Here is a 13,247-nt window from a genome sequence, read left to right as displayed (position 1 = left end):
GGAGTGCAAGTACTTAGTGAAAATGCAGATAAAAATATTTCAGCTAAGCAGAAAATCAACTGTGCTTCTTGAAATGCATTATACATCTATCAAAAAACTGAGTATTTACCCCAAAGATACAGATGTAGTGAAAAGAAGGGCCATATGCACCCCAATGTTCATAGCGGCAATGTCCACAATAGCCAAACTGTGGAAAGAGCTGAGATGCCCTTCAACAGATGAATGGATAAAGAAGATGTGATCCATATATACAATGGAATATTACTCAGCCATCAGAAAGGATGAATACCCAACATTTGCATCAACATGGATGGGACTGAAGGAGATTATGCTAAGTGAAATAAGTCAAGCAGAGAAAGTCAATTATCATGTGGTTTCACATATTTGTGGAACATAAGGAAGATCATGGAGGACATTAGGAGAAGGAAGGGGAAAATGAAGGGGGGAAATCAGAGGGGGAGACAAATTATGAGAGACTATAGACTCTGGGAATCAAACTGAGGGTTTTAGAGGGGGGTGGTGGATGGGTGAGCATGATGATGGATATTAAGGAGGGCATGTATTGCATGGAGCACTGGGTGTTATATGCAAACAATGGATCAAGGAACACTACATCAAAAACTAATGATGTACTGTGTGGTGACTAACATAATAAAAAAGTTTATGTTGTGGGTGATATGTTATAACTATCAATGCTTAAGGATTCATCATATTGATACAGTTTGACTCAAAGCTTAATTATTTTATTCATTCATATTTTGAGAATCTACTCTGAAACAGACACCCATTTTGGTACTGAAGATTGTGTTGTAAACAAAAAAAATAAAGCCATTGTTTTCACAGAGTTTAAATTCTAGTTGGGGCACATGGGTCATAAAGAAGAAAACAAATAAACAGACAAGAGATGAGGGTTTATAAGGATATGAAGAATATCACAGAGGGAAAGAACAGTGCACATGGTAGTAAAAGGGGACTATCTTATAAAGGTGGTCAGGAAAACATTCTGTAATAGAGTAACATTTAAGCAATAACTATAATGGAGTAAGGGAACATTCTACACAGAGAAAAGCAAGTACAAATGCCCTGAGTCAGGAACATGCTTAACTTGTCAGATTGTGAAGAAATAGAAAGAAAATCATGTGAATGAAGTAGGGTGAAAGAATGAAGTAACAAAAAATAATTTAATTCAACAAAGGAAACATGAAATACCAGCATTAATCATTCCAAAGCATTTCCAGAAGCAAGATGTACATTACTGGTTTTCGATGAATTTTTTAGTAGTGTGACAATTGGTAATAATATCTGAAGAAATTGAAAAATAGTTTTAGTCTTCTTCTATTTTCTCCTACTCTGGCTGTTTTTTGCCTTTTTTATTGTTATGTTAATCACCATACATTACATCATTAGTTCTTGATGTAGTGTTCCATGATTCATTGTTTGTGCATAACACCCAGTGCTCCACGCAGAATGTGCCCTCTTTAATACCCATCACCAGACTAACCCATCCCCCCACCTGCCTCCCCTCTAGAACCCTCAGTTTGTTTTTCAGAGTCCATCGTCTATCATGGTTCGTCTACCCCTCCGACTTACTCCCCTTCATTCTTCCCCTCCTGCTATCTTCTTCTTTTTCTTTTTTCTTAACATATGTTGTATTATTTGTTTCAGAAGTACAGATCTGTGATTCAACAGTCTTGCACAATTCACAGCGCTCACCATAGCACATACCCTACCCAATGTCTATCACCCAGCCACCCCATCCCTCCCACCCCCCACCACTCCAGCAACACTCAGTGTTTCCTGAGATTAAGAATTCCTCATATCAGTGAGGTCATAGGATACATGTCTTTCTCTGATTGACATATTTCACTCAGCATAACATACCCTCCAGTTCCATCCACGTCATTGCAAATGGCAAGATCTCATTCTTTTTGATGGCTGCATAATATTCCATTATGTATATATACCACCTCTTCTTTATCCATTCATCTGTCGATGGACATCTTGGCTCTTTCCACAGTTTGGCTATTGTGGACATTGCTGTGATAAACATCGGGGTGCACGTACCCCTTCGGGTCCCTACATTTGTATCTTTGGGGTAAATACCCAGTAGTGCAATTGCTGGATCGTAGGGTAGCTCTCTTTTCAACTTTTTGAGGAACCTCCATACTGTTTACCAGAGTGGTTACACCAGCTTGCATTCCCACCAACAGTGTAGGAAGGTTCCCCTTTCTCCGCATCCCCGCCAACATCTGTCGTTTCCTGACATGTTAATTTTAGCCATTCTGACTGGTGTGTGGTGGTATCTCATTGAGGTTTTGATTTGGATTTCCCTGATGCCGAGCGATGTTGAGCACATTTTCACGTGTCTGTTGGCCATTTGGATGTCTTCTCTGGAAAAATGTCTGTTCATGTCTTCTGCCCATTTCTTGATTGGATCATTTGTTCTTTGGGTGTTGAGTTGGATAAGTTCTTTATAGATTTTGGATACTAGCCCTTTATCTGATATGTCATTTGCAAATATTTTCTCCCATTCTGTCGGTTGTCTTTTGGTTTTGTGGACTGTTTCTTTTGCTGTGCAAAAGCTTTTTATCTTGAAATCCCAATAGTTCATATTTGCCCTTGCTTCCCTTGCCTTTGGTGATGTTTCTAGGAAGAAGTTGCTGTGGCTGATGTCGAAGAGGTTGCTACCTGTGTTCTCCTTTAGGATTTTGATGGACTCCTGTCTCACGTTTAGGTCTTTCAACCATTTGGAGTCTATTTTTGTGCGTGGTGTAAGGAAATGGTCCAGTTTCATTCTTCTGCATGTGGCTGTCCAGTTTTCCCAACACCATTTGTTGAAGAGACTTTTTTCCGTTGGACATTCTTTCCTGCTTTGTCGAAGATGAGTTGACCATAGAGTTGAGGGTCCATTTCTGGGCTCGCGATTCTGTTCCATTGATCGATGTGTCTGTTTTTGTGCCAGTACCATACTGTCTTGATGATGACAGCTTTGTAATAGAGCTGGAAGTCCAGAATTGTGATGCCGCCAGCTTTGCTTTTCTTTTTCAAGATTCCTCTGGCTATTTGGGGTCTCTTCTGGTTCCATACAAATTTTAGGATTATTTGTTCCATTTCTTTGAAAAAGGTGGATGGTATTTTGATGGGGATTCCATTGAATGTGTAGATTGCTCTAGGTAGCATTGACATCTTCACAATGTTGGTTCTTCCAATCCATGAGCATGGAACGTTTTTCCATTTCTTTGTATCTTCTTCATTTTCTTTCCTGAGTATTTTATAGTTTTCTGAGTACAGACCCTTTGCCTCTTTGGTTAAATTTATTCCTAGGTATCTTATGGTTTTGGGTGCAATTGTAAATGGGATCGACTCCTTGATTTGTCTCTCTTCTGTCTTGTTGTTGGTGTATAGGAATGCCACTGATTTCTGTGCATTGATTTTATAGTCTGCTACTTGACTGAATTCCTGTATGAGTTCTAGCAGTCTTGGGGTGGAGTCTTTTGGGTTTTCCACATAAAGTATCATATCATCTGCAAAGAGTGAGAGTTTGACTTCCTCTTTGCCGATTTGGATGCCTTTGATTTCTTTTTGTTGTCTGATTGCTGTGGCTAGGACTTCCAATATTATGTTGAATAGCAGTGGTGAGAGTGGACCTCCCTGCCGCGTTCCCGACCTTAGGGGAAAAGCTCTCAGCTTTTCCCCATTAAGAATGATATTCGCTGTAGGTTTTTCATAGATGGCTTTTATGATATTGAGGTATGTACCCTCTATCCCTATACTCTGAAGAGTTTTGATCAAGAAAGGATGTTGTACTTTGTCAAATGCTTTTTCTGCATCTATTGAGAGGATCATATGATTCTTGTTCTTTCTTTTGTTAATGTATTGTATCACGTTGATTGATTTGCGGATGTTGAACCAGCCTTGCAGCCCAGGAATAAATCCCACTTGGTCATGGTGAATAATCCTTTTAATGTACTGTTGGATCCTATTGGCTAGTATTTTGGTGAGAATTTTTGCATCCATGTTCATCAAGGATATTGGTCTATAATTCTCTTTTTTGATGGGGTCTTTGTCTGGTTTTGGGATCAAGGTAATTGGATTACACTTCTCATTAAAAATGTTTACAGAATGGGGTGCCTGGGTGACTTGGTCATTAAGCATCTGCCTTCAGCTCAGGTCGTGATCCCAGGGTCCTGGGATCAAGCCCTGCAGTGGGCTCCCTGCTCAGCAGAGAGCCTGCTTCTCCCTCTCCCACTCCCCCTGCTTGTGTTCCCTCTCTCGCTGTGTCTATCTCTGTCAAATAAATAAATAAAATCTTTATAAAAATGTTTACAGAATATGGATGCTTACCTGTCTGCTGGGAGAGCAGGAAGAGCTGATTCTGAGTAGTGGGTCTGAATCAGAATCTCAGCTGCAGAATAATGCATAAATACTACTCTTAGGACATGGTCATAAGGTCTCTAAGGCAGGTGAAAATGGAAAAAAGACCATTAACATGGTTCAGTTTCTGTACTTACCATGCTTTCCTTCTGTGTCCTTATAGGGATCACTTATCTCCTCCTTATTTGTCAAATAAAGATGATAAGTTTACCTCTTACATAATTCACATACTTTTGTCTGTGAATAAGAAGCAAGGGAGGGTCTGTAAAACATCTCCATAAGAAGTTATCATTTTTAAGTCAATGAATATAATTTTTATCTTGGGGCATTTCCCCTGAATATGAATGGGGGCTCATAGCAAATCCTGAGATAAGGCCTCCATGCACTAGCAAATATTAACATTCAAATGAATAAATGATCCCCACATGGGTTCAGCATGTAGACTAGTGTCTCTACAATGGTGGCATGTGGAGTCATATTGGGATTTCAATGGCTAGTGCGTGGGGACGTGGAGAGAATTATAGAGACACAGAGCTCTCTGGGAATTTCCCCTGGGAGAACATTTCCAGCACCTCATCCCCCTTTCCCAGGACAGAGGCAATTACACTGCCTGTGGGGTCCATGCTGGTTATTTCGTTGAACACACATGTTTTTGTATTACTTGTTATTTCTTGTGATTTTTGTTAGTTTATAATTAAGTGTAATTTCCATATAATAGTATCCACAATCCCAGTGGACAGTTGTAAGATTTTGTCAAATTTATGTCCAGAAGCACTGTCACCTAAAAAACTTCATGCAAACCTCTTCTGACAAACCCATTCTCCAATCCACTGTCCCTGGCAACCAATACACTGGTTTGTCCAAATAAATTTGCCTTTCCAACAGTGTCCTTAACTGTAATCCTAGAACATGTACTCTTTGTTGAACAGACCAACCATGAGAGACTATGGACCCCAGGAAACAATCTGAGGGTTTCAGAGGGGAGGGGAGGGGGGTAAAGGGTAATGGGTAGTGAGGAGGGCATGTGCTGTGATGAGCACTGGGTGTTATATGTAACTGATGAATCGTTGAACACTGCATCATAAACTAATGATGTACTATACAGTGGCTAACAACATTAAAAGAAAAAGAATATGTACTCTTTGAGTCTGTAATCTTTCACTTAGCATCTGAGGCCCATCCATATTGTTTCCTGTGTCAGGGTGGAATATTTTTACTGCAGAGTAGTATTTCACTTAACAGTTGTTACTGCTTGTTTATCCTATTCTCAGTTGAAGAACATTTGTATTGCGTCTAGTGTTTGGTGATTATAAATAAAGCTGATCTAAACATTTGCATAGAGACTTTCCTGGTTGCCGTCATGACTTATGATCAGCATGCAGTTGTGTAAGCCCTTACATCACACCACCACTCTGACCACCAGCAAATGTGTGCAAAAATGGTGATAGGACTTTGGTGAATCTGTCGTCCTCACTGGATTCCCCTTCTGCCTCTCCTTCTGCCATTCTAATGTGGTCCACCCCTTTTCTGTGATAACCCCCCCAATCCTAGCTCTTTCCTGCTCTCATGTCTACATAAAGAAGATTGTGTTCTATATCTTTGTAGATTTCAATGTCTGTTTTGCCCTTGTAGTAATCTTGACCTCTTATCTGTTCATCTTCATTGCCATTCTAAGTATGTGCTCAGGACAGGGACAGTTACTCTGCTGATTTCACATGGCTCACTCATGAGGTTGCGTATCTTCTGCATGTTCAGCTGGGCTGAAAGGTTTGAGATGAACTTAAATTTCCAACTGTTGATTCAGGTCACTCTCTACCTCTTCTCTACAAGGTCTTTCATCCTCCAGAGGATGCACCAGATTTCTTATATAATATTTTCAGTATGAAAGTACAATTTAATGGTTTCATGAAATCTAGACTCTTAACTCTTACAACATTTTTTTTCCTGCCACATTATATTAATCAATGATGTCAAAGGGCTGCCCAGATTCAAGTATGAATCAAGCATGAAGAATGACTCCACCTCTTGAGGAAAACAGCTGCAAAGAATTTGTACCCATAGTTAATCTAGCACAATTAGAAATCTGGTCAAACTGTTGTAACTGAGAAAGCCAAAATACAGTGGCTTAAATAAGGCAGCAATTTGTTCTCAAATAGTGGAAGTTAATGAACTTCTGTAAGAACTATCTGTACAGCTGGTGTGTCCTGGTCATTCTGGAGCCAGGTTCAGTGCACATAGTCTCTCTCTACCATCTCCTCGAGGGTTGAAAGTCTGTCCTCATCATAACTATTCTACCTGAGGAGAAGAGAAAGAGGTGAGTGAAGGATAAATAATTTCTTTTCAAGAAAGTGATATAGCAGCTGTATGCATTACTTCTGAGTACATTCCATTGGCAAGAATTCAGTCATAAGGCCACAAAAAACAATTGGATAAACCAACTTCAAAATTCTATCTCTAGCTGAAAGGCAGTGTACTTAGCTGAAATCTCAATACTCTGGAAAAAGAAATAATGTTTTCAGAGGAAAGTCAGGATACTGCCACACAGTTAGTAACTGAATCTGAACTTCCAAGGCCTGGAACTTTCTCAATACAAGGTCAGAGAGATGAATAGCCAGTGGAGGTGGGTGGTGTCCTAGAAACCAAATGATGAGAAATGCATCTAGAGGGAATGGATGTGTCAGAGCCGCCATTAGGTTAAGAAATATCAAAACTAAGAATTGGCAATAGGCCACAGTGATAGGAAGTTGGTGGGTGACTTTGAGTGGTTATAGCTGGATGGTGGGGGCACAAATCTCATCAAATGTATACTCTACAATCTAGTCCATGATTATTCTTTGCTTTACATCATTTCTAAGTATTTTCCCAACCTGCATGATGGAGTAAATGTATGTTGTCTTTTCCCAGAGCAGCTAGAGAGATAAGGCTTTGAGACTTTCAACTTTGAGAAGAGAGATGGACAAAGCCTAACACGTTGGGAAGCCAAGGTTTCAGGAAATGACTGGTAAAGAGAGATTTTGGCAGTAGATGATGCTTCATGAACTTGAGCATCAGTTATATTGAATGCCTACTTTGCAGCAATTCGTTGTTCTGGGCTTCACTTCCCTGCCATTTTGTCTGAGTACAAGATTAGTGTGTAATTGGATCTTTGGAAGAATGAAGGAGAGGGAGTGGTTTAGGTCACCTTGGGGAAAAGCAGTGTAGAGACAGGAAAAGAAGAGGCACAGGAGGTGGTGTGGTGCTTGAAGTGATGGACAAATGAGACAAAAGCAGGGATTTGGAACAGGAACTGAGAGACAAAAAGAAAGCTTAAACACACACACTCCCTACTCAAGAACACCTCAAAACCATTTAGGAAGGTACTCAGTCTCCTGTAGCTAGTTGCTATTTAATCTACCAGTTAAAGGAAAGAAGGCTGGAGGATTTGGGTTCATTTGAGTTACAACTGAGAAGTAAGATGGCCCCTTTGGAGAAAGAGCTGATTACTGGGTTGGGACAGGAATAGCACAAGAGGAACCTGGAGTGTCTTGTAGTTCCAGAAAGTAAGGAGGAGCTCAGAAAACAAGAGGGTTGAGTATATCAAAAGGAAACAAGAGTAAAACTGAAAGTGCTCCCAATGGCCAAAGACAGAACAATTTGAACAAGAAAGTAAATAACACAGGACTACATTTTACCCCAAAGTATAAAGCAGACATATATAAGTCCATGCTGTAAGTAAGTAAGAGACTAAAGCAGACATATATAAGTCCATGCTGTAAGTAAGTAAGTAAATAAATAAATAAATCTTTCTTATAGAAAAATTCTAAATAATATGTTTAGCCTTCCCCTAGGAGAGAGAGTGTAGTCCTTTCTACCATGAGTATGGCCTGAATGGAGTTTCTAAAATATACAGTATGCAGGGGGAAAAGGTAGCATTACACTGAAGCACCTGGCAAACATATTTGGTTTGGGTGATTAAGGTTAAGATCCCCAGTGACAAGTCATGTTGGTAATATGTGTCCCCTGATCAGATATGATAAGAATAGCACTTCTCTCTATCTCTCAATATCTAAACCTCTGTGTAACCATGACCAACAAAATCAGACAAAGCTAAATTGAAAGACCTTCTACAAAATACCAGAGCAATACTCCTCAAAACTATTAAGGTGGTGAAAATCCAGGAAAGTCTGACACTGTCACAGATCAGAGGAGACTAAGGAGACAAGACAATATATGCAGGGTTGGATCCTGGATTGGATCCTCTAAGAGCTAATGACATTAGTTGATACATAATAATCTGAATGAGTTCTTGAAGTTTGGAGAATAGTAATGTATTAATGATGGTTTCTTTGTTTTGGTTAGTGTATTATGATAAAGTAAGATGTTAACACTAGGGAAACTGGGTGAGAGGTATGTGGGACTTGTCTATAATATCCCAGCAAATATTTTGAAAATCTAAAATCATTTTCAGATTTAAAGATATTTTTAAAGTAATTATTAAAAAATGGCTCCAGAAGAGAAACCATTTTCATAGACTTCAGAGCAGATATTTGTGTTGTATCACACAAACCCCACCAATGTCAGCATGATACTCTTAGGAAATTCAAGCACAGGTTTGCAAGTCTTGAGAGGTTGAATCTTTCTAAAATTATAGAGATAGAAAAGGAACATGCGTACAAATTCCTTTGGGTAGCTTTATTATAAAATTGAGCTCACCTAAAAGTCAAATAAAATACACAATGATTGTATATTATATTAATACATTGAGGTAGGTTATGTTTATTGTTGTAAAGTATTGTCATGCTTACACTTTTAATTTTTTTGTAGAGAGGAAGAAAGAGAGAGTGAGTGAGTGTGGGGCAGTGGAGGGGCAGAGAGAGAGGGAGAGAGAGAGAGAATCTCAAGCAGGCTCCATGCCCAGTGTGGAACCCGATGTCGGGCTTGATCTCACAACACTGAGATCATGACTTGAGCCGCAATCAAGAGTTGAACACTTAACTGACTGAGCCACCCAGGCGCCCCCTGTCATGCTTACATTTTCTATGGATGTTCAGAGTCATTGGAGTTGATTGAATAATTGTAATTTATGAAGGAATTTTGCAAATTGAATCAGGAAAATTTTGCAGTCTCATATTTTGTATTATTACAATTTACTAAATAAAATGTACTTCATGTGTTATTTTTCATTTAATGAGGTTTCTAATAAAAAAAGAATTAAAATAGTTTTATATGATCTGCTTGATAGTGTGGTTTCCAAAAAGTTATTTGTCCAAAAGTGGAATATGTAAATAGGGAATGAAAGAATATTTTTTTTTGAAAAAATCACATCTTATGAAAGCCTCTAAAATTCTTTTCTAAAAAATTACATAATGAAAAAAATAAAGAATTATATAAGGGGTAATCAACTCTAATTATCAGTGGTTCCAGTATATTTGCTGCTGGACTCAAACAATTAGTTTATTCATTAATTTAACAAATGTCTGTTGAGAAATTAGTATGAACCAGGGCATAATTTAATTACTGGGGATGAAGCTGTTAGTAAAGAAGACAAAGCTGCTCTTCTTGTGCAGTATACATTCTAGGTAGATAGGTAAATGAATAAACAAGCTAACAAAAAAGTGAATAGAAATAGTTGAGGAGTGATCAGGACTATGAAGAATAAAGCAAGTTGCGAAGAGTGTCCATGGGGAGTGGGGAGACTATGATATGGTAACATTTAAGCAAAGACCTGAGGGAAGTGAGGAAGCTTTCTGAGCATTGGCAATAGCAAGTACAAAGACCCTAAGGCAGGAGGGAGCGTGGATTATCCAGGAACAGCAGGGAACTTAGTGTAAGTGAAGTGGAAGAAGCAAGTAGGAGAGTGGCAAGACATGACATAGCTCATCTGAAAGTAAAGTGTCCCTGCATGAGGGGCACTAGTCATTTTGTAGTACTTCCAGAGAGAAAAACAGATAATGTTATCATAATGCATTCATCTTACACAGTTGAAGAGTTGGTAGTCCTATACAGAAAAATTGAAAAATTTCTTTGTTATCAATTGATCATTGTATGGTGACTAACATAACATAATAAAATAAAATAAAATAAATAAAATAAAATGAGTCTGAAGTTGTTAGGGACAAACATAAGTTCTAGTCAACCATTATATATACCACATGGTATATATATCCTATTTGGCATGTGGTTTATTGGATATTTGTGATGACTCTTTCAGACTCACATATTTACAAATGACTTTGTATATTTTACTACATATGTACTAATGTCATAGAATTTAATCTTCTGTAGAAGGTCAAGCCAAAGTGCTAGCAGTTTTTTGTTGAAATGAACGATAACAATTAAAGCTTTAAAGAAATTTGTAAAGGTCTAGTAATAAAAACTCAGCAGATGAAGTTAAAGCAAAGGGACTATTTTTGAATGCCATATCTAGGGTTGATGTTTATTATTAGATGGTATGTTTAAAAGAATTTTAGTGTTTTGGATTCATCTTTTCTGCACTCATACCATTTAGCAAATTAATGGGACATATGTCATGGTTTTTGTAAAAAAAAAAAAAAAGACCATTGGGTGTCATGATTCAGTTTCTGTTTGGACATCCCTGGCTTTCATTAAACCACGTTTATTATCATGAATAAATATTACCGTGTTTTCAAAAAAAATTGATCATGCTGTCTTATACTCTGGTCTTCTTGCTTTTGAAAATTATTCTGTGACCATACATTTTCTACCAAACGGTACCGAAGATAGAAAAATTAATTCCTTTGAAATATTATACATTTGTAGCTCTGAATAAATGTGCCCCCAAAAGCATACACCTTTATTTAAAAATTTATGTAATGTTTTTCTTCATTTTGGTCTTTTGAAATAGTTTTTCAACTAGAGAAAAAAATGACAGACATAAATTTATATTCTGATACTTAAATTGATTTTTTGAACTTTTTTATTAGAAACTAGGCATACTGCATCCAACTCCTTGAACAAATTTTCCACTCCTATGTATATGTGCACATATGGGCTTGCATATGTTTCTATTCATGAGTTTGTGTATTCCATGGTTTACATATAGGCTTGCATTGCCATAAACTAGAGTACATATAACATGTAATTAATAAGGTTTATTATGAGCAAGGCCCCCAAATTCTTAAGGTCCCTCTTGGTCATCCTTGTTTGGATATCACATGTTTGGAATACTATTTTCTTTTTTAGATGATAGACTTTGGAATAGGAAATGGTATTGCCTCAATCATTTAGGTGCAGGGCAGGCATTGAAGTGTCATGTGGTTCAGTCATATGTGGAATTTAAGAAACAAAACAAACGATCAAAGAGAACAAGTGACAAACAGAAAACAGACTCTTAATTACAGAGAACTTGTGGTTGCCAGTTGGTGAGTTGAGTGGGGCGATGGGTGAAAGGGATAAAGGGAATTAGAGTTACCAACTTCCAGTTACAAAATAAATAAGCCATGGAAATGAAAAGTACAGCATAGGGAATATAGTCAATAAGATGGTAATAATGGTATTTGGTGACAGATGGTGCCTATAATTATTGTGGTGAGCACTGAGTAGTGTATAGAATTCGGATCATTACTTGTACACCTGAACTAATATAACACTAAATGTTAATTATACTTTGATTAAAAAAATGTGAGGCATTGCATGTTAGAGATCTGAGAGGAATGAAACTCGGTCATTGTGGATCCTACAATTTAAGAGGCAAATCCTAGAGACAATTTTACCTTCTCAACCACCTTCTTGAATGCAGTTTTAACTTCTTTGTTCCTCAGGCTATATACCAGGGGTTTCAGCATGGGGATGACCATAGTGTAGAACACAGATGTGATTTTGTCTGTGTCCACGGAATGGCTGGAGCTGGGCTGGGAGTACATGAAGATGGCTGTCCCATCGAAGGTGGACACTGAAGTGAGGTGGTAAGTGCAGGTGGATAAGACCTTCTGATATCCCTCAGCTGAGTGCATCTTCAGGATGGTGACAAAAATGAACAGGTAGGAAATCAAGATAATGAGGAGAGCAATAAGAATATTGAAACTTGCTACAACAACAAGAACCAGCTCACTGACATGTCTATCAGAGCAAGGGAGAGCCATGACTGCTGGAACATCACAGAAAAAGTGATGGACTAGATTGGACATGCAGAAAGAGAGACTGAATGTGTCCCGAATGGGGTTGGAGGCATTTAGGAAACCACAAACGTAGGAGCCTATGGCAAGATGTGCACACACACTGGTCGTCATTATGGTGGTGTAATGTACGGGTTTACAGATGGCTGTGTAGCTGTCATAGGCCATTGGAGCCAAAGTAGGTTTCCACAGTGGCAAAGGCTACAAAAAAGAACATCTGAGCAACACATGCATTGTAGGAGATGACCTTGTCTCCTACAAGTAATCCAGCCATGACCTTCGGAGTGACAGCTGTAGAGTAACAAAAGTCCACCAGAGACAGGTTACCGAGGAAAAAGTACATGGGTATGTGGAGATGGGAGTCCAAGAGAATTAGCACCATCATCCCCAGGTTCCCAACCACATTGATGAGGTAAATGAGGGTGAACATAATAAAGAGGGGGATCTGCAGCTCTGGGGCATGGGTTAGTCCCAGCAGGAGGAACTGTGTCCCTTCTGTGCTGTTATCCATGGATGTTATTTAGGAACTATTAAATGTCCTGTAGCAATGAGAATAAAGGAGAAAAGTAAGAAACAAAATTCTAGTGAAATTGAAATGTGTAAATACCATGTGCATTATTTCATTAATAATCTATACTTCAAAATAATCCTGGTCTAATGTTAATGGCTTTACATATGTGTGTGTGTGTGTGTGTGTGTGTGTGTGTGTGTGTGTGTGTGTTTGTATACAGTGGGTACTATTAGTATTTTTATTTTACC

At 38.4% G+C, this 13,247-nt stretch overlaps 1 protein-coding gene across 1 annotated transcript; it reads right to left on the bottom strand.

The window, feature by feature from the left end:
- Positions 1–12,056: 12,056 nt before the first annotated feature.
- Positions 12,057–13,002, bottom strand: LOC112829297 (olfactory receptor 5B3-like). The gene is given in 2 exon segments (XM_025878777.2): positions 12,057–12,666; positions 12,668–13,002. Coding segments are annotated over 2 exon segments (942 nt in total). The 5' UTR covers positions 13,000–13,002.
- Positions 13,003–13,247: the final 245 nt, after the last annotated feature.

Source organism: Callorhinus ursinus, unplaced genomic scaffold (genome assembly GCF_003265705.2).
Source record: "Callorhinus ursinus isolate GAN/ISIS: 27379988/994484 unplaced genomic scaffold, GSC_fseal_2.0 scaffold21, whole genome shotgun sequence".
NCBI lineage: Eukaryota > Metazoa > Chordata > Mammalia > Carnivora > Otariidae > Callorhinus > Callorhinus ursinus.
This window is presented reverse-complemented; position numbering and strand designations above follow the sequence as displayed.